Source organism: Phocoena phocoena, chromosome 1 (assembly GCF_963924675.1).
Source record: "Phocoena phocoena chromosome 1, mPhoPho1.1, whole genome shotgun sequence".
Classification (NCBI taxonomy): Eukaryota; Metazoa; Chordata; class Mammalia; order Artiodactyla; family Phocoenidae; genus Phocoena; species Phocoena phocoena.
In genome coordinates, this window is record NC_089219.1 from 163,428,136 (window position 1) to 163,453,525 (window position 25,390).

A 25,390-nucleotide genomic window follows, 5' to 3' on the forward strand; every position below is an offset into this window, starting at 1 on the left:
CCTGAACCACTCATCCTGTGGGAACACTGTGTGGGGTGGGGAGAGAGATAGGGATGAAATTCAACATAACTCGGGTCTTTCTCAAAGAGTGTTTCTGCATTCGGTTTTTAGGGGAGTTTCCTTGTCTGTTAAAGGGGAAAGACGGTTAGTCTTAAAATCCAGATGCTTATTCTTAGCCAGAGCTACCTGTCTTGCCAAGTCCTTGGGCTTTGTTTCTCCTACCCTTGGTGTCTTGGTTTTGAAAGGCCTTCCCTCCTCTGCTCCAGGCTCCCAGCTCACTTTGGCAGGGGTGGGTTTGGCCCCAGCCAGGTTTCTAACCAGGCCTCCAGGACGGAGCTATTGAGCCAGGGGCCCCTACCTGCCTGGGCTCGCACCCAGCTGCCGTCACAGGAGGGCCCTGCCAGGGCGAATACAATGAACAAAGTTGTCTTGCCCAGGCTCTGCCTCCTGGGAGAAGCACAGCCTTTTCCCCAGCGAAGGAAAGAACGATCACTAGGGAAACCCAAACTGCTTTTTAGAAAGACCAAAAGAAGAAAAGAAGGAAGAAAAAAGCATTTTTTCCAAACATGGACAACTCAGTGCCTTTTGCTCAGACTTCTGCAAGGCCAGAACAAAGGCACTGACACAGAATGAACCTTCCTGGGCACGGGCGTCTTCACCCACTTACAGCGCTTTGTTAATGTGTCTTCCCAAAGTGGGTGTCAGTGAGGCTGTTCTGGGAACCACTTGGAAAGGAGGGCAAGGCGGGTCATTATTCAAGCCTGCCCCATCTGAAAGGTCACTCTTTTGACAAAGCACTTGCTGTTTATCTGAGGCTATTTTTTAACTGGAGGAGAGGCGATGGGGGCCCAGTTACCCTGTTGGCTGAAACAAAACAAAATCCTCGGAGCAAACCAGGAAGCTGTGTGACCTTGAGCCAGTTACTTAACCTCTCTGAACATGTTTCATCATTTGCAGAATGTAGATAAGCATCAGTGCTGTGAGTGAGGATTACATGAAATATTAGCATAGTACCTAGCTACATGTTAGGCATTTAATATGTGATTTCTCTGCCTCTTTCCCCGGACAAGCCAGGTTATCACCACTAACCAGCACATATGCACAGACATCATAGATACATGCACACGTGTGCAGCAAGGCAAAGGATTCTGGCAATATTGCTTTGGAGAGTCATAGGGTCCAGAGATAATTTCCCTTTTCTGATATTTTAGAGATTTCCCTTCATCTCTTCCACTCAAAAACAACAACAAAGAAAAGGATACTCTTTATAATTATCTAAAAATAAAAGCTTGGCAAGTGATCTAACTATTTAAATAAAAGGGGAAGTACTGGAGGAAAGAGTAGAATATTAGGGGAACAGCTCAGATGGGAAGGGGGTTAAGAAGAGTGTGTAAACCCTCTGTATAAAATGAAATCCGTTCAGCAGTCTCACTGTTTATTATGTACTTCTCTGGTGCCTAGCAGAGTTCCACACGTGTGAAATGGCGTTCTTTGGGGAACTCTTCTTTATCCTTTTAGCAACTTTACTGAACTTCTGGACCAGAAACTGGTGTCGAGGCACCTGGACGCCGGCCGGCTCTGCTCTCCCTGAGTCACAGAGCTCGAGGCCCCAGGAGCCGCCCTGTGTGTTCGCAGTTGCCATGAACATCCAAAGGGAAGTTCTGTAAGCAATTAACCACACAATTAGCTCATCTTCTTGCCACCGGCGATGACTGACCCTATGGAAGTGCCCAGCGGATTTTTGCCAGTCTCCCATGCCTTGGAGGAGAAAACTGTTTCAATTAAAACAAAACAAAACAGACACAGAAGTACAAACAAAGTGAACATCTAAGGTTCACCTGTCCAATGACGGTATACAGAGCACCCGTGTACATGTGTACCACCTCTTCAGTTCTCTCAGAACTGATCAGGTAGAGTGGGCCTCAGGGCAAGTGTGATGTTATCGTGCCCAGTTTACAGGTGAGAACGCTGAGGTCGGAGAGGTTCAAAGGCTTGCTCACAGCTGCAGCCGGGAGGTGGCAGAGCCAGGGATCGTTCTAGCTCCAAAGCCTGGGTCGTGTGCTGTCTTCTGGAAACAAAATCCAACGCTGTGGCCTGCCTCAGAGGCAGAGGATTTTAAACACACTCGAGACGGAGGGGAAGAGCGCGTCGCTTCAGCCTGAGTTTGCAGGGAGGAAACAGCGGCAAGCCTGGCAAAGCCAGCGGGAAGGGAAGCTGCAGGAAGGGCCGGCTGCCTTGGGTAAAGAGGCATTGTCAGGAGCTGTCTTCAGGAGGCCTGCTTCTCCAGACAGGAGACAGTGCAGGCACTGCTGGGGCCGACAAGAGGGCAGCAGAGCCCGCAGGACCCTGGAAACTTCAACTTACTTCCAGAGGCCCTGACCAGGTTCCCGCCTGCAGGCCTAGCTGACTGGCCCTGGTGGCCTCTCCAGGACCCGCGGCAGGGGGTTGCCGAGTATCTGGTGGAGCCAGGTGCTGGGGGTCCTGGCTGTCGGGAGGGTACACTCGCCCAGAGGAGAGCTGGGGTGCAGGCGTGCCCCGGGCACTGTGGGAGCACCCAGGAGGGACAGCTCAAGCAGAGGAAGGGCCTCCGGGGTCTCTGAGCTGCCCGGGGGTTAGCGGAGTCATTTGCCTCCACTCCATTGCTTGCGAAAAATTCCTGGTGGCGGAAGGTGTCACCCTTGCGGTGTCTGAGGGTGGGCGAGCCAGGGGTCGCCTGCAGAACCTCATGGGCCTGAGAGAACACGTGTTTCCTGAACTGCAGGTACCTCCGTGTGTGGATGGGGGAGGAGAGCTAGGCCTGCAGACATCCTAGGGCATGTGAGGCAGTCCTCCAGCAAAGGAACAGCTGGCCCCCGTGTCACCACCCCTTCTGGGCCGTGCATATCATGCAGCTGATCCTGATGACAGCTAAAGTGTCCTGTGAGTGGGGTGCCTAGAGGCACCCCCAGCCCCCAGCCTCGGCTCTGGGTCCCTGCTTCCCCGCCTTCCTCTCCTCATCTCCACCAGTCCTTTTGGCCTGTTTGATGGAAGTCAAAGAAAGGCCTGCCTTTGAGGTCATCCACTTAGCCTTTTTATTTAAGGCAGTGTTCCCTGCGGCACGAGGCGGATGACTGGCTGGGGGAACCAGCCAGAGGGTGGCGTTTACCCAGGAGCCGTTAGCATCCCTGGGAGGCTTGGAGTCCGGTTTAGATAAACACAGAGTCAGAGACGCTGCCCAGGCTTCCTCCCTTGGGCCCCACTGGCCAGTGGACCGTTTCCGCGCTGGGCTCTCAAGGGCTCTGGGTGAGTCCAGGCCAGAGGGATGAGAACCTGCCCTTCCTCGCCAGGGCCGCCCCGGGCGCCCTGAGGCACTGCGTGCTGAGCGGAGAGGTCGCCACACAGGGGTATCGGCCGTCAGGGAGTAGATGCACGTCTGCTGTGAGGCCAGAAGTCTTCGGGCAAAGAGGAGGAGGGAAAAGTGAGAGCCCCCGAGCCTTCCAAGGGCACCAGTGGCTGGAGAGGGCTCAGCTGGGGTTGGCCAGGTTCTGAAACTCCCTTTCCAGGTGACTTCTGTCACCTCAAGCTTAAAGAGGGGTGGGGTTTTGTTGTTACTAGGCTTTTTCTCCTGCTACAAATCCCTCTCCACATTCTCTGAATATTTCAGCTCCTGTCAAGTCAGGTATGAAGGGAGGGAACTGCCCAGAGCAGCTTCAGAGCCCCAGGCAGTCTCCAGCAGCTCTGAGTAGTAAAGGACCAGCCTCCACTCCCCAGGTCTGGCTGTTTTCTGATCCTTTTGAGCTCCTCTGTGTGAATTAGGGCCCTACCTTTTCCTGCGCAGCCAAAGTAGAGAACATGACCCCACCTCTTACAGAGTGAGGTCAGGGCTGTAACAAAAAGGCCGTGCCTTGCACTCAAGTAGAAAACAGAGCGAAACAAAATCAGTGCTTATTTAACCCAGGAGTGCAGTCGTCTAGGGATTTGTGGAGCTGGGTCATCCAAGCCCATGAGCCTGAGGTGTCACCTGAAAAACCTCACTTCTGGTCTGCAGCTGGCTTACACCCAGCACAGAATCAAGGTGAGAGCTGTGTGTCGTCAGCCCACCCTGGGGCTCCTTCCCTGCTTAAGAGGCAATCGGCTTTGTGGGGCTTGCCTTTCCCTTGAAGTGCCGCCCAAGAACATCCCAAGTGTAACATTCCAGCCACAGTCTAGGAGCGATTAGCTGGTCTGATCTGACTCATGGGAGAGCCTTGTGTCACCTGGTGGCTAAGCTGGAAGTGGCACCTGCCCAGCCCTGGAATGAGACCTACTATCTGGGGTTTTGATGGCCAGCTGTGGAGCCTCTCCCAAAGGCTCTGGGCTCCTCTGCTGAAGAAACAGCCGGAAGACCCCCTACCCCGGAGCACTGTCCTGCCAGCCCAGCGGCCTGGCCGCCCAGGGGAACCTCCTTGAAGGAATCTCCTTGTCCTTCCTGCCCAATCTTCTGTCCCCATCACCTTGCCCAGCGTGCTCTGGGCTGGAAGGACCCCTGCTTGTTGACAGGCACAGCAGTTGGTGAATCGGTTTGAGGTTCCCAGGGTGATGTGGCAACCTACTGGCAGGGAGGAGAATGGAATGACTTTGGCGAAGCAACTCAGCTTGTAAGATTCTTCATCTTACAGAGAAAAGAATCCTATCTACCACCAGGTTGTTTGAAGATGAGAAATGAGGCTGTAAGGAGCCCGGTCCAGCTCCTGTCACTTAGCGAGAGCCCGTAAGTGATGAGTCATGAACGCTCACGCCAGGCCCAGTGCTGGGGGAGGCTGGCCGTCCGTCCGTCCTGTTGCACATCTAGGGAAAAGAGCCCTGCCGGTGAGATGACCACGGATGCCAGCTTGCAGGGAGTTTCTAAGAGCCATTCCCTTTGCTCTGTCATGCCCAGCGGACTTAGGAAGAACACCCCAGCTTATCCATTAGGTAGGCCATTTTATCTATCAGATCTGCGTGTAAGTAGCGTGCCAGAGTAGAGCTTGGCGGAGTCAGCTAGCTGACTCCTCAGATTTATACAGGAGGACCCCGCCGCCCAGAGAGGCCAGGGGGCCTGTCAGGCGTGTGGAGCTCTGGGGGGCGTTCCAGGAAGGGTCAGCAGAGGGTGTCCAGATGACCCTGGTGATTGGGAGGTGATGGAGGGATGGGGCCAGTGAAATCAACTGGCAGCCAGCGCTGCCGAGGGGGAGGGACCAGGTGCCCTTTGCCACACCGTGTTCAAGGCATTTGAGAGCTGCCTGTGTGTGTGACATAGCTCAGCTTGAGAAATTCGAGACCTGGGACTGTAGTCTGATTGCAGAGAAGTGACTGAGGCTATTGAGACTCTCCCGGGAGGGAAAAGGTGATCAATTCCTCTGGATGGAATTCTTCCAGCTTGTTGGGCTGCCCTCCTTTCCTGCCTCGTCGGCTGTCTTTGGTGGGGAAGAGGACCATTTCTGAGGACTGTGTCTTCCTCCAGCGAGGGGCTTGCAGGGAGACTGTTAGCCCAACTGACCCTCTGGGACCCACCACCTGCAAGCGGCTTCTACCTAGAGTTGGTGGTTCTTAAATGGGTGTTGTGGTCTCCCGGGCATCGTAAGGGAATCGATTCTCTGTCATCTCCTGCCCTTTTGTTTCTCTCCACTCCCGTGGGCCGGGGGTAGGGGCGGTGATCACCCTGCCGCCGTCTTTCCTGGGCCTTTCCTGGACCTGCGTTTCTGTTTAATGTTTGGCAGCGACTCTAGGCACTGCCTGGGTGCCGCTATTTAAAACTCACAGGAAAACCCCCTGCTTGCTGCTGCCAGCACAGTCGAGAAATCCCGTGGTGTGCAAACCCGCCCCAGTGGAATATTCCACCTTGGAAGCAGGGGGACTCTCTGGCCTTGGCCATATGGGGCCCAATTTTCATGTTGAAGAAATGCTCCCTTGTGGAGGAGGTGTGGGAAAGAGGAAGCTACGCGGAAAAAATGCCCCATTTACTCAGCTCAGCCGTGTTGGGAGGCTCTTGGATCCCGCGAGCCATCAGAGGACCCCACCCTGGAGCACCCCTCTCCTTTCTGGACCCCTGAAGAGCGGTCCGGGAACTAGAGGTTTTGCAGCTCAGATGCCCCTGCTGGACTCGAACCTGGCTGTTCTCGCCCAGCTCTTTTCCCTCCTGCCTCCCGGGTCCCAGGCCCACTGCCCAGTGTGTCCCCGTGGATCCCCAGAGAGCTGCATCCTGACAGGGTGGGTTTGGTCCAGCCCCAGGCTCCGTGACCTTTATTCCTGAATAACTATGGCAACACCGCCACTTGGCTCCGGACTGACTGTTCCTGGGATGACTTCAGGGGCACCCCTCCTTGAACTCAGACCACTAAGACTCTTCCACAAACACCCCTGTGCCCATGAACTTCTAATGGCTTTACCTCTGGGGCTCGCAGACGCAGCCAGGATTCAGGCCCAGGGCAGCCTGCCTCCCCAACACCACACTGCCCAGAGTCCAAGCGTCTCGGCCCCGCGTGCAGAGCTGGCCTCGCCCTCTAACCCTTATCAGCCACTGCTTCCGGCTCCCATTCCCAGCACATCCGGCCCAACTGCTCCAAAGCCCAGTCCCGGACCTCTGTTCCCACAGGCCCCGCTGCCTGCAATAGTCTTCTTCTGCTCCCTCGATTGTGCCCCCAGCCTGCGTCTGTGGGGTCAGCCTCTGTGATGACCTTCCTCCCCGGCAGGCATCCATCTTTGGAGGCCCCTGACCCCGGCAGCGGGACACATCCTCCCTGGGTCCTCTGCTGGCACCGCATCTGCAAATGCAGTAGGAGGTGACACGCTACAGCTGGGTGATCGTGGCCTTTCTAGTCTTCCTCTGAGGGGCCCTTGCTCTTGGGATGCGAGAGGTCATTTTTCGGAGTCCTAGAGTGTCCACTGATCCAGAGAGCGTGGGGGGGGACCAGTTGTCCATCCCTCACTAGACAGATGAGGAAGCTGAGGCCCTGAGAAGGGGGCATGAAGAAGGGCAGTGTGGGTTTAGTGGTCCCCTGATGGGGGAGTGGCATGGGATGGGGTCCGCCCTGGATGGAGAATGCTCTGCCCTCCCCCTCCTCCCACCCCACTCTGAACTCGTCAGACCCTCGTCCCCTCTGAGCTCTGTTGCAGGGGTATGACCAGCAGGTGGTGAGAGCTGTGCACTTCTCTTCTGGACAAACCATCACTTGGTTGGTCATCCCATGTAATTAGGTTTTCCCATTGCTGCCCTCGTGCATTGTCTGTCCTGAGTGTTTGTGCAGCCTTCTGGGTGCTTAGATAAGAAACGCTGGCTTTCCTTAGCCTTCTTCGGAGATCTCCATCAGAAGGATCTAGGAAAAACACCCTTGTCGGTGAGGCCGGCCCTTTGTCACATGGCCTGGCAGAGCGCTGACCTCGCTTTAGACTAGGTCTTGGCAGTGGAGTGAGGGTTTCTGGGGTGGGGTGAACATTGCCAGGTTCGGTAGGGAAGAATTCTTCTCCTTAAACAGATTTTTAACTTGAAGCCTTGATGACAGAAGCAGCTGAGTCTCACCAGAGAGAAAAAAACGAAGGAGACTGATTTAACCTCGGGCTCCAGCAGCTGGAGTCAGTCCAGCAACCTCAGCGTGGCTGCTAGCGGACGCTGCAGGACAGGGAATGAGGAACCGCCTCTCCAGGGGTCCACTGTCCAGGCAGGAGCACTCCTCACCTCCCTCTTCTGTAGAATTCCCAGCTTCTCCTTCCCAGCGCAGAGCCTTGGGGGTTTACTGTCTGGATTTGCTGGTCAGGGACCCGCTTCTCAGGAGCTTGAAATGCTTCACTTCTCATCACTCCCTTCAGGGGCTCATGTCTGGGGACACTTGATCTTCATGTCTACAGCCCGTTCTTATTAAAGTAACTTAGGGATATTTTTATAGAGAGAAATGTTTACAGCTGGGGATAAAAAGGATTTTCTTTAAAGTAGTCATATAGGTGAAGGTTTAAATGCGGCTTTATCACTTACTTGTCTGAGGCTTGGGTTCTGCAAATGGAAATAATGATTACCTTGCATGCTTGCTGTGAAAATAAAATAAGAAGGTGCTCAATAAATGTTAGTTCTCCTTTCTGTCCAAGGAGCCCCTCCTACACACACACACACATAGAGTTTTTACTTAAGAAATGTCTTGAGAAGGAGAAGTGCAGTGGAGAGAGAGTCCTGCGGGCTGGCTCACCCCTGTATGCACCAAAGCCTTGGAGGCTCTGCTGTCCCCGGGGAGTTCCCTTTAAAGTCTCCTCAAACCTCTCACAGGCAAGAGGTACCTCTGCTGGCACCGTATCTGCAAGTGCAGTAGGAGGTGACACGCTGCAGCTGGGTGATCGTGGCCTCCCTGGTCTTCCTCTGAGGGGCCCTTGCTGTTGGGATGCAAAAGGTCATTTTCTAGAGTCCTAGAGTGTCCACGGATCCAAAGAGCATGTGGGACCAGCTGTCCATCCCTCACTAGACAGATGAGGGAACTGAGAGGGGGCACAAAGAAAGGCAGTGCGGGTTTAGTTGTCCCCTGATGGGGAAGTGGCGTGGGATGGGGTCAGCCCTGGATGGAGAACGCTCTGTCCTTCCCTTCCTCTGTTCCCAGAGCCTGTCAGATCCTTGTCCCTTTGATTCTGGGTGTTTTGCTCAGCCTGTTTGTAGAATGGGACAAAGCCCATAGATGCATGCCACGTAGTTGATGGAGGTGAAGTCCTCAGACTCACCTCTTGTCCTGTGCCACAGGCAGGGGGCTCCCCGGTTTTGAATTCATCCTAACCAGAAAGTAGTAGTTCTGTTTCTAATGTAGAGCTTTTCGTTTGCTTGTTTCTAGAGCAAATCATGGAGGAAAATAAAAAACATGGTGCATTGGTCTCCCTTTGTCATGTCCTTCAAGAAGAAGTATCCCTGGATCCAGCTGGCAGGACACGCAGGTAGCCACAGCTCTCCCGGACTTTCTGACAGGATGTCCGGCTCTCTGGGGAGGCGTCCAGCGCGTGTGGGGGACGGGCCTGGCCCTGGATGCTCCCGGGGATGAAGCATCTGAACAGGTGCTCCCCGAGAGACTTCGTGGTCTGCAGTCGCAGGCATACTTGAGAGACGGGCCTTAACACTGCCTCAAAAATGCACATGGACACCCGCCCTCTCCACAGTCTGTGCCACCTCTTCACAAATCACACACATTCCCCCCTCGGTCTCTCTGTCTCTTTCAATCTCTTTCTTTCAATCTCTCTTCCATTTTAACTCAATAAAACAGTTGAAGTCATCAGTCTTTATAGCTTGCCTGCCATTTGTCACCTGGGACAAAGAGACAAAGCTAAGTGCTTCCCTGAGTGCCTGTTGTATCCCCTCATCAAGGTGTTCCTCTGGGTGACAATACGTATGTAGATATAGTGTCAGCCCCGAAGGAGCTCGTAGCTGGTGGGAGAGGCAGGCAGGTCGCCCCAAGAGTGTTAAGACGTAGTGGAGTACCGGCTGCAGTGGCCACGCCCTGGGCTAGCCGTGAGGTCTCCAGGTGGCCCCTCAGTGACAGGGGAGGATGTCTAGGGCTGTCTAGCCCACTCATGGTGGTCCTTTGGTGGGCATCGTCCCCAGGGGACAATTCAGTGGCCGCCCGTGGATTTCAGGCCAGCACAGGGTCTGACATTTTTTTTTTACACCCTTAACCACGTTGGCCCAGACCCCAAGGCAGGTGGATGGACACCCTTCCTCAATACTTACCTGAGGGTGTGGCTCAGAAGGAACACCACCCAGCTCTGCAGAGCCTTGGACCGCTGCTTCTCAGCCAGTCTCCCTCTCCTGGCGCTAAATCCGGTTCTAACAAGGCTTCTCCTCCACTGAGACCGGAGACACTTTCGTGGCTGGGAAGCAGGGTCGATGGTGGGGTTGGGAGGTGGTAGTCGCACAGAGAGGGGTGAATAGGTCCTGGCACAGACCTCTCACTTCGTCTTGTTCACCCTCCTGCGGTGAGCACTGGTGTGCTTCCATCTTCAGAGGAGGAGCCTGGGGTCGGGGAAGTCCGGGAGCCAGCCCAGAGTTGCCTGTCAGGGCACGGGGTGTGGCCGGGGCAGGGCGGGGACTGGGACTTGCACCCACTCCGCTTAAAGGGCTCGGTCCACCGGTGGAGACCGGGGCACACCTTCAGCCCCGCGCTTGGCAAGCTCCACGGCATCCCCGAGAGGCCCGGGCCCTGTGACGGAGGGCATGCCTGGCAGGGGCGGGGGTCAGAGCGGGGAGGGCTCAGGCTGGGGACCCAGGGCCTCCTCCCACCTTGCTGTGCAGGGAGCTTCAAGGCGGCTGCCAATGGCAGGATTCTGAAGAAGCACTGTGAGTCGGAGCAGCGCTGCCTGGACCGGCTGATGGCCGATGTGCTGAGACCCTACGTGCCTGCCTACCACGGGGACGTGGTGAAGGACGGGGAGCGCTACAACCAGATGGACGACCTGCTGGCCGACTTCGACGCGCCGTGCGTGATGGACTGCAAGATGGGCGTCAGGTGAGGCAGCCTCCTCAGATGGGGCACACCCGCCCCTCAGCCCCCAGCTGGCCGTGCGGCAGATACCAGGCACGGCATTCCAGGCTTCCAGGAGGCCGGGCTTTCTGGGCTGTCCCTGAGGCCTCATGTGGACGAGGCCGGGCCAGGGGTCTGGTTGGACCCCGCTCTGGTCATCTCACATATGTGCTGGCTTTGCTCAGGACGGCCCCTTCCCTTCTCTGGTGAGCCAGGGGCCGGCGGGGTAGGGGCCGGTAGCCGGTAGCCGGTGGGACCAGAAACGGGACCTGGTGGATGCGGAGCCTCCCCAGGGAGAGGGCAGAGAGAGCTGCCCATCTGGTCAGGTGGGATGGCTGGGGAGAGCAGGGGGCGGCTTCCCGTTAATGTGGGCTGCGAGGGGGAGACTGGAGTAGAGGCTGTTCTCATCCCACCCTCCCCCACCCCCCACACCCCAACACCGAGCCAAAGAGGCAGCCGGTTAGCAGATTGTGTTGATCTGCCAGAAGAGACTTGCGCCTGTCATAAGGGTGCAGTGGAGGAGAGAGGAGCGCGAGAGGCCCTGACAACAGTCACCAGCTTGCCGCATTCTGGACTGGGGCTGGCGGTGACCCCAGCCCAGTGGCTGCGTGGTCCAGGGCACAGGGCCAGATGGGTATGTGGGCATGTGTGTGGAAATGGGTGTGTCCCCCCACACACCAGGCTCCGCCCAGAGAAGACCTGGGAGGGAAGGAGGTGGGAGGAGTGGGCTGGAGAAGACAGGAAGTGGGGGCAGAGCCAGGAGGACCCGAGCCCCAGGTGCCTGTGCTCTGGGCCCTGCTTTGGCAGCAGGGTTTTCTCATCTCCTCTCAGACTCTGACTATTCCAGTCTCAGGAGTCGTGGAGTAGGTCCTCCCCGGCGGGTCAGCGGCTGGTGAAGTCCTCTGAAGCCTCAGAGAGCCGCCGACTGCAGGTGGCCAGACGGGACGGCCAGACACGGGCCTCCTCCATCCGGCCCGCCGCTCTCCGGGGAGACCAGGCTCCGAGACGCAGAGCTCACAGCTGGAGCCTGCGTTTACCTTGGATGGTTTAAGCGGTTTTATTTCTTATAAGAGGAGTTTGAGAAAGGGGTGTGGTGTGTGTGTGTGTGTGTGTGTGTGTGTGTGTGTGTGTGTGCGCGCGCGCCCGCAGGAAAGAAGCAAGCCAAACCAGTCAGTTTTCCTTCCTTCCTCATTCCTCCTGGGAATTGTGTCATAAAATCAGACCCTGACCCTGCAGGCGGACCCGCTGTGTTCCCTTGGCTTGGCCCCGAGGGCAGGGAGGAAGGGGTGGGGAAGTAGAGACCCTACTCTCTGCACTGTCCCCAGCCTCTCCCTCCCTCCATCCAGGGGTCTCACCATCTCCAGCCCACACGGAGAAGATAGAATGTCCCTCCAGCCACCACTCGGCCACTGCTCTCCCCAGAGTCTTATTTCTGTCCCTGGAAGGCCTTCCCGTGGTGCACCAGGATGTGCCCTCTCAAGGGGAGACACATAAATATTCTGATCGGTATTCACTCAGACCGGGGCCAAAAAAAGTACACCCTGTGGGTAGAACGTGTGGCCAGTCCTAAAAGGCTGCCATGGTGCCTGTCTGTTCCCTGGGAGGCTGCTGGGGACAGGAGCCCCCTCTCTTACCAAGGCTGCCCCATCCCCCTGCTGCCTGGAGCTTCTGTCCCACTGCACCCAGGGCTCTCAGGAGAGACCCAGAGTGACCAGCAAGGCTGGGACGTGTTTAACCCAGTCCTGGGCAGGGCCGCCTGGAGGCTGAGGGAGGAGGTGTGTGAGGATCCCCTATGGAGGGGAGGAGGTAGGTCTCCCCAGGACCAGTCCCACCCCAGCACCCCCTTCCCTGTCTCACGGGTCCTGAGGACGGGGTGGAGGCCCTTCTGTGCTCCGAGCGCTGGGTGTTCCTTACAGCCGCCCTGGCAGATGGGACCATCCAGTCTGAGCAGTCCCTTTGACACCAGAGGCTAAGGGACTCCCCAGGGCCACGCAGCCACACAGCCTGCCTCTGCACCAGGCCTCTGAATACCAGGTCGAGCCTGGGCTGCAGCTTGGCACTTCCAAGGGTTCTGTGCTTGCCAGAGGGAGGAGGCCGCAGCCCAGGGCCACCACCGACCCTGAGTCCGGGGCATGAGAGGTTGAGACTTGTCACAGACTTGTCCCAGTGGTGGAAGGGCTGACTGGTCAGCAGGCCCAGCCATGGTGAGGCCTGAGGAAAAGGTGATGCAGCCACCTGTAGTGTCCTAACGAGGGGTGTCTTGGGACCCCGGTTCCACATGGACATAAGCTCACATTGCTCTAGGGCGTTTTCTTAGGTTTGACTCCGTATCTCTTGTGTGTCATGTAGCCTGCCGTGGAGAATCAGGAGTTTCTTCCCGACCTCTGGACCAGGGCTGGCAGGTGGAGACCAGAGCTGTCTGTAGCACCTGTGCCCTGGTGGGAAGCAGGTTGGAGAGAGCATGGTGGGAAGTGGATGGCTTTGGTGTATCACCTGTTGGCTCCCCATGGGCTGGCTGACCTTCCTGCTGGGGTGGGCAAGGTGGGCCGGGCCAGTGTCGGGACACCAGGGTTGGGGAGGCTTTGCAGCTCACCTCCCGGTGGATCCCTGACCCCACCACCAGGCTCGTGACCCCTGTGGGCATCTCTGCCCGGCCCTTTTCCTCTCCCAGAGGGCGAGCAACTCTGCCCAGACTGTGCTACACAGGCCCTTTCTGGAGCAAGCCCCATGTGGAGGGGATTTGACGGTGAGGGCTGCTTCCTGCTTAAGGAACTACTGAGAAGTCTTTGCAGAAGTGCAACACCCACCCACCCGCAGGCCCCTGCAGCGCGCTCAGGAGCACTGGGGATGGCAAACCCTTTGCCCACCACGCAGCACACACACACAAATACACACATGGGCCAGCATGACACAAGTCCATGCAAAAGCAGCCTGCCTCACAGCTCTGCATTGTAGCGCTCATCGGCACTGACCTGGCTCTGCACGCGGTAGCGTTTGTACGTGCACGTGTGCGTGTGTGTGTGTGTGTGCGTGTGTGTGTGTGCAAGGGCACAGCCAAGGACAGAACCTCCGTATGGTCTGCATCACCCGCTGGAAGGTCCTAAACGACCAGACCCAAGTTCACCACCAAGGATTTGCTTTTTTCTTGAAAGAGTTGCCACAGTGGTTCTGGAAACTTATCTTTTAAAGGATTTGACCAGTCTGTTCTGGGTCCCAAGCCGGCAGGTTGGAGGTATGGTGGGAAGTGGTAGAGCAAGGCCCCGGGGACAGATGGAGAGTGGAGGCTGGGCCTGCTGTCACAGGCCGCTGTGTGGGCAACGCCCACGCACACAGGCCCAGGGAGACGACTTCCCTCTACTCAACTGACGCTGCGGATTCCTGTTTCAGGAAGGGTCACAGGCAGCAGCTGAGCCCACTGTGGGGGAGAAGGGGAGCTTCAAATAGAAGCAGGGAGGAGGGTGGGCGTCTGTGATGTGCAGCAGGGGTGACTCACCCCGTTGGCGAAGGGGCCAGGGAGGCGGCCTGGGGCCGGGAAGCCGGTCTCGGGCTGCCCAGATCCTGTACTGTCCCCAGTCCTGTTACCTCTGCCAGTTCCTAGGGGACCCTACCAGCCCGTGCGGAGGTCAGGGCGGTGAACTGTTTACTTGGCCATGTTGTCTTGAGGCCTGGGGTCCGAGGGGCAGGAAGAGCCCAGCACGTCTCTGTGGTACAAAATGAGCCCCGAGGCTTTGCCTCCCATCACGGGCTTCTCCCTCCAGCACTGGGGCCACTTCAGAGGCTGCCTTCTGGCCTGAAGGTGCCCCCTCTTTGGAGAGAGCCCTTAGGCTGTCGGGGCACCAGGGAGATGTGGATGAAATGCACTCCGCGACTCACACAGGTGCTGGCTTACGAAGCCCTCGCCTCATGGAAGGCAGCCGGGGGGACAGCTGGATCCTGGGGGGACCCGCCCTCAGCCCCCTGCCCCACCCTCACGCCAGCAGGACGAGCTGCCAAGCTGCCCCTCTTCCTCGCTCCTCTGCTGGTCCTGTGAGGTGCCCAGAAGGAAGAGCTCCTTGGGCTTTGTCGGGCCTTCCCAGCGCTCTTGGAACGAAGCTGCTCGCATTAGGCAAGGCTGGCCCGTGCTTGGTTGACAGCCAGGCCCAGCGCAAGCAGATGTGCGCCTGTCCGGGACGAGGCTGACTTGGCTAAGCTGACTGCAGCCCTCGGGCAAGGCACCAGTGGGCCTCACTCTGGACACTGGCCCTCACGTGGCTTCCCCTCCCTCCCAGGACCTACCTGGAGGAGGAACTCACCAAGGCCCGGAAGAAGCCCAGCCTCCGGAAGGACATGTACCAGAAGATGATAGAGGTGGACCCAGAGGCCCCTACCGAGGAGGAGAAAGCCCAGCGGGCTGTGACCAAGCCGCGGTACATGCAGTGGAGGGAGACCATCAGCTCCACGGCCACGCTCGGGTTCAGGATCGAGGGCATCAAGGTGAGGACAGCCGGCGGTGGCCTGAGCCGCCCCGCTCCTGGGTGGGGAAGGGACTGGGTCCTGGGGCTCCAGCAGCATTCACCCAGCGGTCCTGGCTGCTCTCAAGACCCTACAGAGGCTGTAAGATTCCTCCCCATACGGACCCAGGGCATGGGCAGCCAGCCCCCAGGGACAGACATCTGGGGAAACCGGCCTACTCCTTGGTCTGGGTCTGGGAGGGATGGCCATGTAGGGGGCTGGGGCCTCGGAGCAGGGCTGGCTTCTAGCCCCACCCAGCGTTGAGCCCTCCGCCGAGGACCCTACATCTAGCCCAGACCATGCCCAGCACTGAGAACCCCACCCACCCAGGAGGCAGCTTGCTGCATGCCAGTGCCGGGAGCTGGCTCATATTCTGCCCAGGGCCCGAAAATCAGGACTGGCAGTGAGATGCAGCCAAGAGAGGGAGCGTGCCGGCTGCCTCTGACATCCGAGCCATCTGCCTGGGAGGCAGAACTAGGCGCTGCTCCTCCGGTCACCAAGCCCCTCTGGGGAGGCTGCACCGAGGCCACTCCCAGCATCGGGGCCACCTCATTGTCTTTTCTTTCCTCTCACTCTCCCAAGAAGCGCCTGAGAATGCTCTCCCTAGACCCAGGCTCCCACACGCCTCCTTTGCTGCTAGATTGGAGAGCCTCTGCTCGGACACACGCTTCACCCCAAGGAGCAGGGCTGTGAGGCGCTGGCCCCTCGGTCTCGGGCAGCCATCCCTCTCAAGCAGAGGACAGTCCGAGCGTACTCGGGTTTCTGTTTTCTGCCCATTCTTGGCCCACGTTGGCCAGCCCTCGAGTCAGAGTAGGGCAGCGGGGAGCCCTGACTCATGAGCGAGAGAAGCTAGGACAGCCTCCTTGCCGATGGCGTTGTCTGGAAGTTCCTGCGGGGCAGTGCCTCACTGCCGATGGTTTCGAGTGGGGCAAAGTTTTCGCCTTCCCCTGTGACAGCTGCTTTATGATCTCTAGGCTTGAGAAAGCCATCTGCCCCTCCCCTGTCTTCTGAAATCGGCTTTTGCTGTATTTTTGGATCCAGTGGGAGAGTAAATTATATGCTCATCCTCTTCCTCTTAAGGCTCCTTTCCTTTCTGTATCTGTTTGAAACAGTCTGCTTTGCCCTTGACCTCTCTCTCCGTCTCTCGCTGGATCTCCTGGTCTCTGTCCACTGTCCAGCTGCAGGAACGGCCGACAGCCCATCTTCTCGGGCTGCAGGCCACCAGCTCCGAAGGAAGCCAGCTGCCTTCACCAGCACACCCCCGCCTCCTCCATCCCTGGTCCAGGAAAGGCCCTGCAGAGACCCCTGTGGGGAGGGCCCAGCCCTCGGCTCTCTCCCTCTGCCCAGGGTCCTGCCTATTCTTGCAGGGGCAGTGGCAGCGCTCAGCTCCACCCTGGTGGTGCACAGACGCACGTCTGGGGGCCTAGTGGAGCCAGCCTTTCTCACCCTTTGATCTTAAAGAACAGCTTTCCTCGTAGAGATGCTGAGCCCCACGTGTTGCCTGAACAACCTGGAACAGACATAGTACCGGGCTCAGGAAGTGGAGCCATTCTGTGCACTGGGTGGGGAAGGGAGCGGGACGGGCTGTGTTTTATCCTCGCTTTCAGGGAGCCTAAGTAAGAGACCTTCCATTACAAGGGAATCGAGCTGAGCTTGGGGCGAGGAACGCATCTCTCCTGTGGTGAGGGAGGGTGTCCCTGGGCAGCAGGGACCTTCAGGCACCCCGGTTCTGGGGACCCAGCCCCTCGTGGAAGCAGAGGCCCGTGCATCTCCCTCAGCCCCCAGTTGCTCACACTCAGGACCCTCAGGATGGACGGGTGGGCCCCGCAGCCTCACTCCTCCAGTCTTGGTCCAAGCGCCCCTCGGGCCTCCGGGCCTCCCTAATGCCGTTTACTCTGCCTGGGATGCTGGTGCCACCCGCTTTGTTCTCCTCAGCCAGGGCGCATGACAGGCCCCCCCGTGCCGTGCGGTCGGATTGACCACGCGGCGCCTGCCTCCTTGTGCCCCGTGTGGGCACCTGGCTGCCCGGGGGTCAGCCTGGGGCTCGTGGCTCTGAGGCACTGTGTCATTCTCCTTCTCAGAAAGAAGATGGCTCCGTGAACCGGGACTTCAAGAAGACCAAAACGAGGGAGCAGGTGATCGAGGCCTTCAGAGAATTCACTAAAGGAAACCGGAACATCCTGGTGAGTCGGGTGCCCCCTGTGAAGGGGTCGGGCCGTGTGGTCTCCGGGCAGGGGTAGCTGCACCCCCTCTGGAGGTTCTTGCCCAGCCCGAGACAGAACCGAGGTTCCCACACAGAAAACCCTGGCCCCAAGCTTCTGCTTGGAAGGTGAGGAGGGAGGTGGTGTGGTTGTCAGCCCATCCAGCGGGTGAACACGCGCTCACTCTTTCCCTTAGCCAGCAGCTCAGCTCCCAAAAAAGTCTCCATCCCCTTCAGAGCAACCCCTTCCGATGCCCGTATTCCTCTAAGGCCAAGTATTGTGCCAAGTGCTCATCAAACCCTCGTAGCAGCCCTCTGCCGCGGGTTGGCATCCTTGTCCCCATTTTACAGATGAGGAGACTGAGAGGTCAAGGGCACACAGCGAGGAAAGGGGGAGCTGGAGCTCACACCCAGGTGGGCCGGCAGCCTGCTGGTCCCTGCGCTTCTAGGCCTGGCTGGGCCTCCACCAGGCTGAGACTGAGTGAGGGAGGTGGGCGGGCATTGCGGGGCGGGGTGCCGTGTCACCCTTCCCAGCCAGAACTGATGGGCTCTCTCTGAGCCTGGAGGTGTGGGTGGCAGAAGTTCACAACAAAGTGACTTCATTCGCCGCCGGCAGGCTGCTGGACAGAGGCTCTGAGCACTGAGATCAGCTGAGGTAGGGTGTGTTGAGTCCCCACACCCCAAGGACAGGGCGCCCTGTGACACTCAGAGACCTGGGTACACCAGGGACCTGAGCCCTGGAGCCCCTGTGAGAGGCACCGTCCCCTGCACAGGCTCCTGGGATGCTGAGTGGGGAGGGCTGGACCCAGACAGCCTTTCTCCAAGGAGCCTCAGCACCGGCTGGAACTGGGGAGTTTCCCTACCCCCCTTTTCCAGCTGGGAGACTTCGCTTGGCCATGGTAAGAGCTGAGGCTTCAGTCACGGGACAGGCACCCCAACTCTTCCATAGCTGGAGCCTCTGGACGCCGGGTCAGCGGCCGGGGAGGATTCCGGCTCCTCAGCAGTTTGCCACAGAACGCGTGCTGCCTGCGCCCGGACGAGAGGGATTATTCCTGGTCCTGAGCCCCAGGCTGGCGCTGCTTCAAATGGGCATCAAGGGACCCTATGTGCCTGTGTGCGACAGGCTTCCCTCGCAGCCCCTGGGGAGGGCGGGCACCCCCAGGGCCAGCACAGCTCTGTGGAGAGGCCACTGGCAGAGATATTTGTGGCTCTGGCTCTCTTATTCTGTCCTTTTCAAGCGTTCAGGGCACTGAAGTTTGTATCAGGAAGACAAGCACCATGGCAACCGGGCTCTCTGGGTGCTGCCTCCACACTGCTGGCGTTCCAGGATAGACTTAACCCTCATGTGAGGGGCTCCTGGAGGCCTCCGGGCTGCTCGGGAACTGTCCCCCGCTCCCCCGTCCCCAAACCGCGCCTCCTGTCACAAAGCAGTGTGTAGTGGAGGGAGTGTGGGACCAGAGCCCCAGCCGCTCCGCCTTCTTTGGGCCTCAGTTTCTTCGTTTCTAGATGAGGAGGTTGGAATAAGCAGGGTGTAAGGCCCTCTCACGCTGATGCTGAGAGACTCTAACGGGCCGATTAGCACCTAAAATCCACCTCCCACACCCACGTGTTTAAAAATCTGGTCATCTTTTCTGTTCCCAGATCGCCTACCGGGACCGGCTGAAGGACATTCGGGCCACCCTGGAAGTCTCTCCCTTCTTCAAGTGCCATGAGGTAGGTGTGGGGCTTTGTCCTCGGGGACGGACAGCCATGTTCCGTGTGGTTGGCCACGACCCCTGGGCACGCCCGCCTGAGCTGTGTGCCTGACCCCGGTGCTAGCAGACCTGCTTGCTCCTAGACGGGCCGCCCATAAGGAAGGAGTGGGGCATACGGAGGGCCGTCTCGGCCTGGCTCTGCCCTGTGTAGCTGCACTGGGTCCGGCCATCCTGGAAATGCCCTCTTCTCCCTTTGTCCTCACTGAAGCCCCGTGTCCCTGGGTCCTTGGCTTCTCCTGGGGTCTGTCTGTCTTCTTAGCTTTGTGCAGCGTGCAGAGCTTCCTCCAGCTGGCCTGCTTTCTCTGGAGGACAGCCTGGGGCCAAGGCTGAAAGGACCTGAGGCCGAAGAGCCGCCCATGACCTCCTGTGTGGACGGAAGGACCCGCGGCTGCCCACTTGGCAGCCCCAGGCTTCGTCTCACGGCTTTGCCCCCCCTTCTTCAGCACTTTGCTGTTACTTCCTGAAAAACTGTTTTGCTGTACTCTTTCTGGAGTTTCACTTGGAAACTTCAGGTCTAGACTGAGGCCAAATGAACTGGGGCTTCTGCTTTTTTCCATCCGGGAAGAGAAAGCCCCCTTCTCTGAGCTCAGCACATCCAGGGGGTCTTCCCTGCCCTGGCCAGGGCCCTGGGAGCTAGAATGACATTTCAGCGCCTCCCCACACCCCCACGTCTCCTTCGGGCCTCACACAGGTGACCCAGGGGGTTGGAGGGTGTGTTCATATTTGGGAAAGCGCCTTACCCCGCGCAGGTGCTCTGACCACAGCAGGGAGGGGTCTTGGTGCCCGCTGTCCCTGGCAGAGACTGTGAGCAAAGACCAGCCTCAGAAGCCCTGTCTGCCCAGGACTTGCAGCAGGTGTGCTCCCGGACTGGGGGTGACCTGAGCCTGGCGGCCCGCCCTCCCCGAGGGGCTGTGAGTGCCTTGGGACAGGGTCCTTTCCGGTCTCCCCACAGACAGGCGTGTGGCATCTCCTTGGCACCTCCCCCTCGGGCAGTTGGGTGGCACTCAGAGATGCTGAGGGATGGGTCAGCTGTGGTCTAGAAATAGAGGAAAGTGTGCAGGTTGGGACTGGGGGATGGGGACGGGGTCTGCCCTCCTGGACATTCCTCCCTGGCAGTGTGGGCGGTCATCGTTCTGGGTCCCATGTCCCCCGTCCATGGCGTGGCCACTCGGGCAGGCTCTGCCGCTCAGGTGAGAATGGGGGACAGAGCCCATCGGCTGAGCAAAGCTCGCTCCACTTCCCTGAGGTCTCAGGCTTTTTTCCAAGCCCCCCTAAGGTGCCGGCTTGTTGTCTGGAGGGCAGGGCGGGGCCCCGGCCCTTTCCCTGCCTCACCCCCCTGCTCCCCTCCAGGTCATCGGCAGCTCCCTCCTCTTCATCCACGACAAGAAGGAACAGGCCAAGGTGTGGATGATCGACTTTGGGAAAACCACGCCCCTGCCCGAGGGCCAGACCCTGCAGCACGACATCCCGTGGCAGGAAGGGAACCGGGAGGACGGCTACCTGTCGGGTCTGAACAACCTCATCGACATCCTGACGGAAATGTGCCCGGGCGCCCCCCTCTCCTGAGGCTACCCTCCGCCCCACCTCGTCGCCACCCTGGCGTCTTCTCCCCCTTGCTTCCCTTCTCCTTCTGAATTTTTCCTTCACTTCCACCTGGGTGCAAGCCCTAGAACTGACCCTCCCGAATGGCACTACAAGACACTTTGTAGACGAGATGAGATTTTCTAGTTACTGCCTGATTGAAGGGTTTGGAGCCGGGGCTTCCGTTTTGCTTTCTCAATAGGATCTCTTACTGGCAGAGAAATGCCCAAACCCAGTCTTGGCCGCCTGCAGGGAGGTCAGTAGGGTTTAGACCTGGAGGGAGGTTCAGGTAGCCGTGGGGTTCCTGGCTCCAGCTAACAGAAGAGCCCCCCACCCCCAAGCGGCTGGGCAGGTTACCTGTGGAGGCCTGCTGCCCCCTGGTGGCCAGTGAGTGCTATTGGCACCACTGTTAGGCACAGCCGGTTCCTGCCCCATCCTCTCAGCCTGGGGATGGGCTGGTGCTGTAAAAATAGGTGCCTGGTGCCAGGCTTTCTGGTATTTGGGGCACAAAACCACTGGGAACAGAATGTTGGCCATGAATAAAGTACCCTCTGCCTAGCAGCCTGGGGACTCCGAGAGATGCCGTGGTGGCCTTTGTAGGGCCGCTAAAGCAGAGACCCCATCCATCCGGTATTGAAACCCTCCAGCATTGGGACAGACCCAGGAGCCAGAAGTCCAGACCCAACTTGACTGTGCTCTCTGACACTGGCCTTCCCAGGAGGGGGCAGGCAGGAGCTGCGTTCTCCCGTCTGTGATTTTCGCCCGTGAATTCAGAGGGACATTCTGCAACCCTGAGCTTCCAGGGATGCCACCCAACCCCCAGAGCCACTTGTACCTCCCACTCCCCGCCTTGCTGTGACAGGGTCCTCAGGGCTGGAGGGCAGTGGGCCAGGGCCCAGGCAGCCCCAGGGGAAAAAAGACAGAACCTGCCAAGGACATTCCTCGCCTGTCCCCTCACCTCCCAACTTCCTGGTGCCAGGTGGTCCACCTGCTGCACACCCAGGCTGCTCGTGAGGCCCAGGGTCCCCAGCAGTGATGGGGCAGAGCTCCAGGCCAGCGCTAAGCAGGGAGGAGGCAGGAAGCTGGCTTACTGCCATCATTCCCCCACCCCCCACCCCCACCCCCGAAATAAGTCTTAACGGCCTGAAGGGCTTAGACCCGCTTTCCCAGATACGGTGTGAGCAGCTTCCAGAGTATGTGGAGGGTGCCAGGCATCTCTTCCTGGGGTCTCTAGGTTGCTTGAAGATTCACAAGGAACCAACTGTAAGCCTTATTTTAATTGTAAAGCAAGTAGGTCTACATTATTGAGAAGAATGTAAATTTGCGTGAGTTGTAAAGAACAAAAGTCCAGCTCTTTGGCCATTTGGAGCTGGACCCCAGGTGTTCACCTTTGCTGTCGGAGGTTGGACCCATTGCTCTGCAGGGAGCTGGTCCAGGGACACTTGGAGATGATGTGTCCCCAGGGGTGTGTGCCTGGAGGACCAATCCAGGGGGAAGCCTTCCTGGGCTGCCCCCTGTCACCGCAGGGTCTCTGGGGGAACTGTCAACTTGCCCACGTGACACGTTCGTTTCCCTTTTCATGCTGGGTGAGTGACGGTCGGTGGGGGCAGAAGGTGGGACACATGAGGATGCATAAGTACAGAGTTTAAAAATGGAAATCAGTTTTGAACTTCCTGGCTCTTGTTCAAAACAGCAGTGAGCTCCCGTGTGGGCTGCCTTGCTAAAGGTCACACCCCCTCCCGGCTGAGCACGAGAGACCTTGTGACACCACATGACCCTAGAAGGCAGAAGCACCAAAGTCAGCCCGGGGTCTTGGGAGCTGTAGTCAGCTGGGTCAGAAGGGACCCCGGGGGTCTGGGCTGCTCCTGTCTGCGGGGAAGGGACAGCATTAATTCAGATGTAAAAGTTCTACGACTATGGGCTGGCCAAGTTACCCTCATTCTATCTATGAAAAGAGTTTGCTAAAGCAAATTAATGCTATGAACAAAAATTACAGGGGACCAACTTAACCAATTTAAGAGAACAAACTTTCCAAGCACTTTAGGCAGGTACCAGTTGTTTGCAAACAATGTGCTAATATGCCAGTGACTTGTCCATTAAAGGAGGCCCATAGGGCCTCTTACTGGCGATCCTTTGCTTTGAGTTACAGTATATATGTGAATGGTAGAAAGTGGCATCTTTCTAGGGTTAATGCTATTAGGGGTTTGGGGGGTTTGTAGTTCCCATGCTAGTTCTCTTGCATACCTACTCTCTCTCTCAACCCATTCTCCCCTCTGTCCCCCCACTCCCTTGACCGAGCGGGATAGATGGATCCTGGAATGTGATTTCCCAGAACCCCTGCCCAGGCGGTCTGAAAACCTTCCCCAGCCAGCCTGGTCCAGGCAGGGACTCCCTGGGTCCCGGCCGTGCAGGTGCCGGGAGGGTGGGACGTGGTGTGCACACCTGCGCACAGGTGAGTGGGCGCCCTTTCTGCCCTGTCCCCATGGGGCCCCGGGGCCCTTGGGGTTCAGCACTGCTCGGCAGTGGAGGGAGGTATCTCAACTGCTTGTCCCAGATGTGCCTTTAGTGTCATGTAAGAAGTTTTTAAGTTATATTTATTTTGTCGGGTTTTTTTAATTGCACAAAACACTAAGTCTGAGAGGCTGGATTCTGTTCCTCCTTTAAAGCTTTGCCTTCTTTCTGAACTTCCTTTCCCACCCAATGGAAAGAGCCGGATGCAGCCCTGGCCATCCTCCCACCCTACCCCACCACCCTCCTCCATGGACTCTTTCCACGCTTCGCTGTATTTAGCTTTGAGTTTCTCTGCGTCTGGTCAACCCCCGTGTGTATATAACCCAGGCCGTTGCTTGGGAAGAAGCAGGGTGCTCACCCCCTGCCAGTGCCTTTTTCTGGAGGAGAGAACTCCCCTGAGCATCCTCCTTCCTCCTGCACCCCTCTCCCTGCCACACCTTTGGAGAAAACGGAGCTGTTACAAACCCCCGCACAGTGCCTGGCAAACAGACTGCAGATGCTCTGTACCTTCCTAAATAAAGGCCCTGGAGACCACGGTGCTGGGTGCTGTCTGCGTGTGGTCCTTGTCACCCCAAGCCCTCCAGGAGTGTCTGGGGGTGAGGGGGTCTTTGGTAGCTGGAGGATCCAGTGGGGACTATGACAACCCCCAGGGTTGGGGGTCAGATTTGGGTAGTATTTTAATCTGCAAAGGATTCTAAACACTCTTCAAAACTGCTCTTTTCTGCTCTCTCCATGAAAACTTTTACATAGCAGCTCAGGGACGAAGCAACAAACTGCTCCCCACCTCCCCCACCCCAGCTTTTGCTTATGGAGCCTCGCTCTGTACGAGGCACTGGGTGCTTGCATCTGTAGTCCCCTTTGGTCCCTGTATTAACTCCATGACTAAGGCTGTATAGTCTACAGATGGGGAAACTGAGGCTTAGAACAAACACCTTGACCTAGGTAATAAGTGGGAAGCAGGGATTCAGATTCAGAATTTGTCTGGTTTCAAAACCAATTGTCTTCCTCCCTCCCTAGGGAGCATCTAGACGGCAGAGAGCTTGGCTTATCTTTACCCTGCATCCCAGGCGCTAAGCATCGGGCCTGGCACATAGTAGCTGCCCAGCGAGGGTTTGATGGACTAATGAATGGCCGTGTGGCTGGGATGGCCAAGAAAGACAGCTGAGAACAGGAGCCCCTGCAGCATATCAAACATTCACCACGCACTTCCCTTCAGGCCTCTCCAGCTCTGGATAGCTAGTGGCTTCATTTGCAGAACTCAGAATTCTGTATCTGGGGGCTGGTGCCTCCTTCCTTTATCATTCTGAAAAATTATAGGACAAAAGTACAAAAAGGCCACAGTGCCTTTGCACCTTCTGTCCCTTCTGCCTGGACTGCTCTCCCCAGGTTATCATGCGGTAACTATGCTCATTCCGGATTCTCACACCTGTATCTCATTCCTGCCCCACAGCTGGCTCAGTGGGCTCCAACAATTGTCTACACAGGTTCACGCAAACTGCTTCCTGCCCTTCCTCCCCTGTCAGCCCAGAGCCCCGGGAGGTACCCAGCCCTGTGCCCGTGTAACCCTGAAGTCTGGGGGATTTAATCCCCCTATGGTACAAACTTTTCCCCAATGGGAGATGAGAACAGGTCAATAGGTCCCTGCCCCTTCACCACACCCCTCCCTGATGGATGCAGCCTGATTGGCTTCCCCGAAAGTGGTGCTATGAGATCAAGCAACCAGCTGCACTTCGTGGGGCTTGCACTCTGACAGAGCAGCAGGAAATAAGCCTCCTCCTCAGGCTTTTCTCCCTGGGGAACCTGAACAGTTACACCATCGTTTAGATCTTGGCTCACATGTTGCCTCCTTGGAGCGGTCTCTGAACCCCCAGCTAAAGCAAGCATACCCCAGCCGCGCTCTCCGTGCCCTGTCTCATCTCCCACACTGTTGCTCAGGGTTCAAAACCATCTACAGGACTTGGGGTCTGTCTCTTCCATTGTGACACTGCCCCTGAGCGTGGGGACTTGAGCTTTTAACTGTTGTTTTCAATGTCTCACAGTGCCAGGTACAGGTGCTTAGGGAATGTTGATGGGGTCCCTGAGCACCCTGCGTGACCATGGCAGTTGGACACACAGACACCCCTTCTTAGGCAGGAGAACAACTCCCAGGTCGGGTGGATTCTCTGGCCTTGGTCCTCTCCTGCGGTCTTATCTGCGCCCCTTTCAGCCAGCCGTTCTCAGTGTCTTTCTCCAGATCTTGCTGTTGCCAGTAATTGACCAGTAAAGGCACTCAACAAGTACTTTCTGGAATGGGTGAGTGACACGCCCTCTTCTCATCCTTTCTGCTCTGGTTACCCCCCACCCGGGGCTTTGTGATCACCCCCAACCCATGTGGA

The 25,390-nt window shown here is 57.7% G+C and overlaps 1 protein-coding gene across 1 annotated transcript in view; it reads left to right on the top strand.

Moving 5' to 3' along the window:
- Positions 1–20,489, top strand: part of ITPKB (inositol-trisphosphate 3-kinase B) — a 91,992-nt gene extending 71,503 nt beyond the window's left edge. The window contains exons 2-7 of the mRNA XM_065889656.1: positions 8,802–8,901; positions 10,250–10,463; positions 14,747–14,951; positions 17,051–17,152; positions 18,811–18,882; positions 20,274–20,489. Coding sequence (XP_065745728.1) covers positions 8,802–8,901; positions 10,250–10,463; positions 14,747–14,951; positions 17,051–17,152; positions 18,811–18,882; positions 20,274–20,489 — 909 coding nt within the window. The remainder of the gene's footprint in view (positions 1–8,801; positions 8,902–10,249; positions 10,464–14,746; positions 14,952–17,050; positions 17,153–18,810; positions 18,883–20,273) is intronic.
- The last annotated feature ends 4,901 nt before the right edge of the window (positions 20,490–25,390 follow it).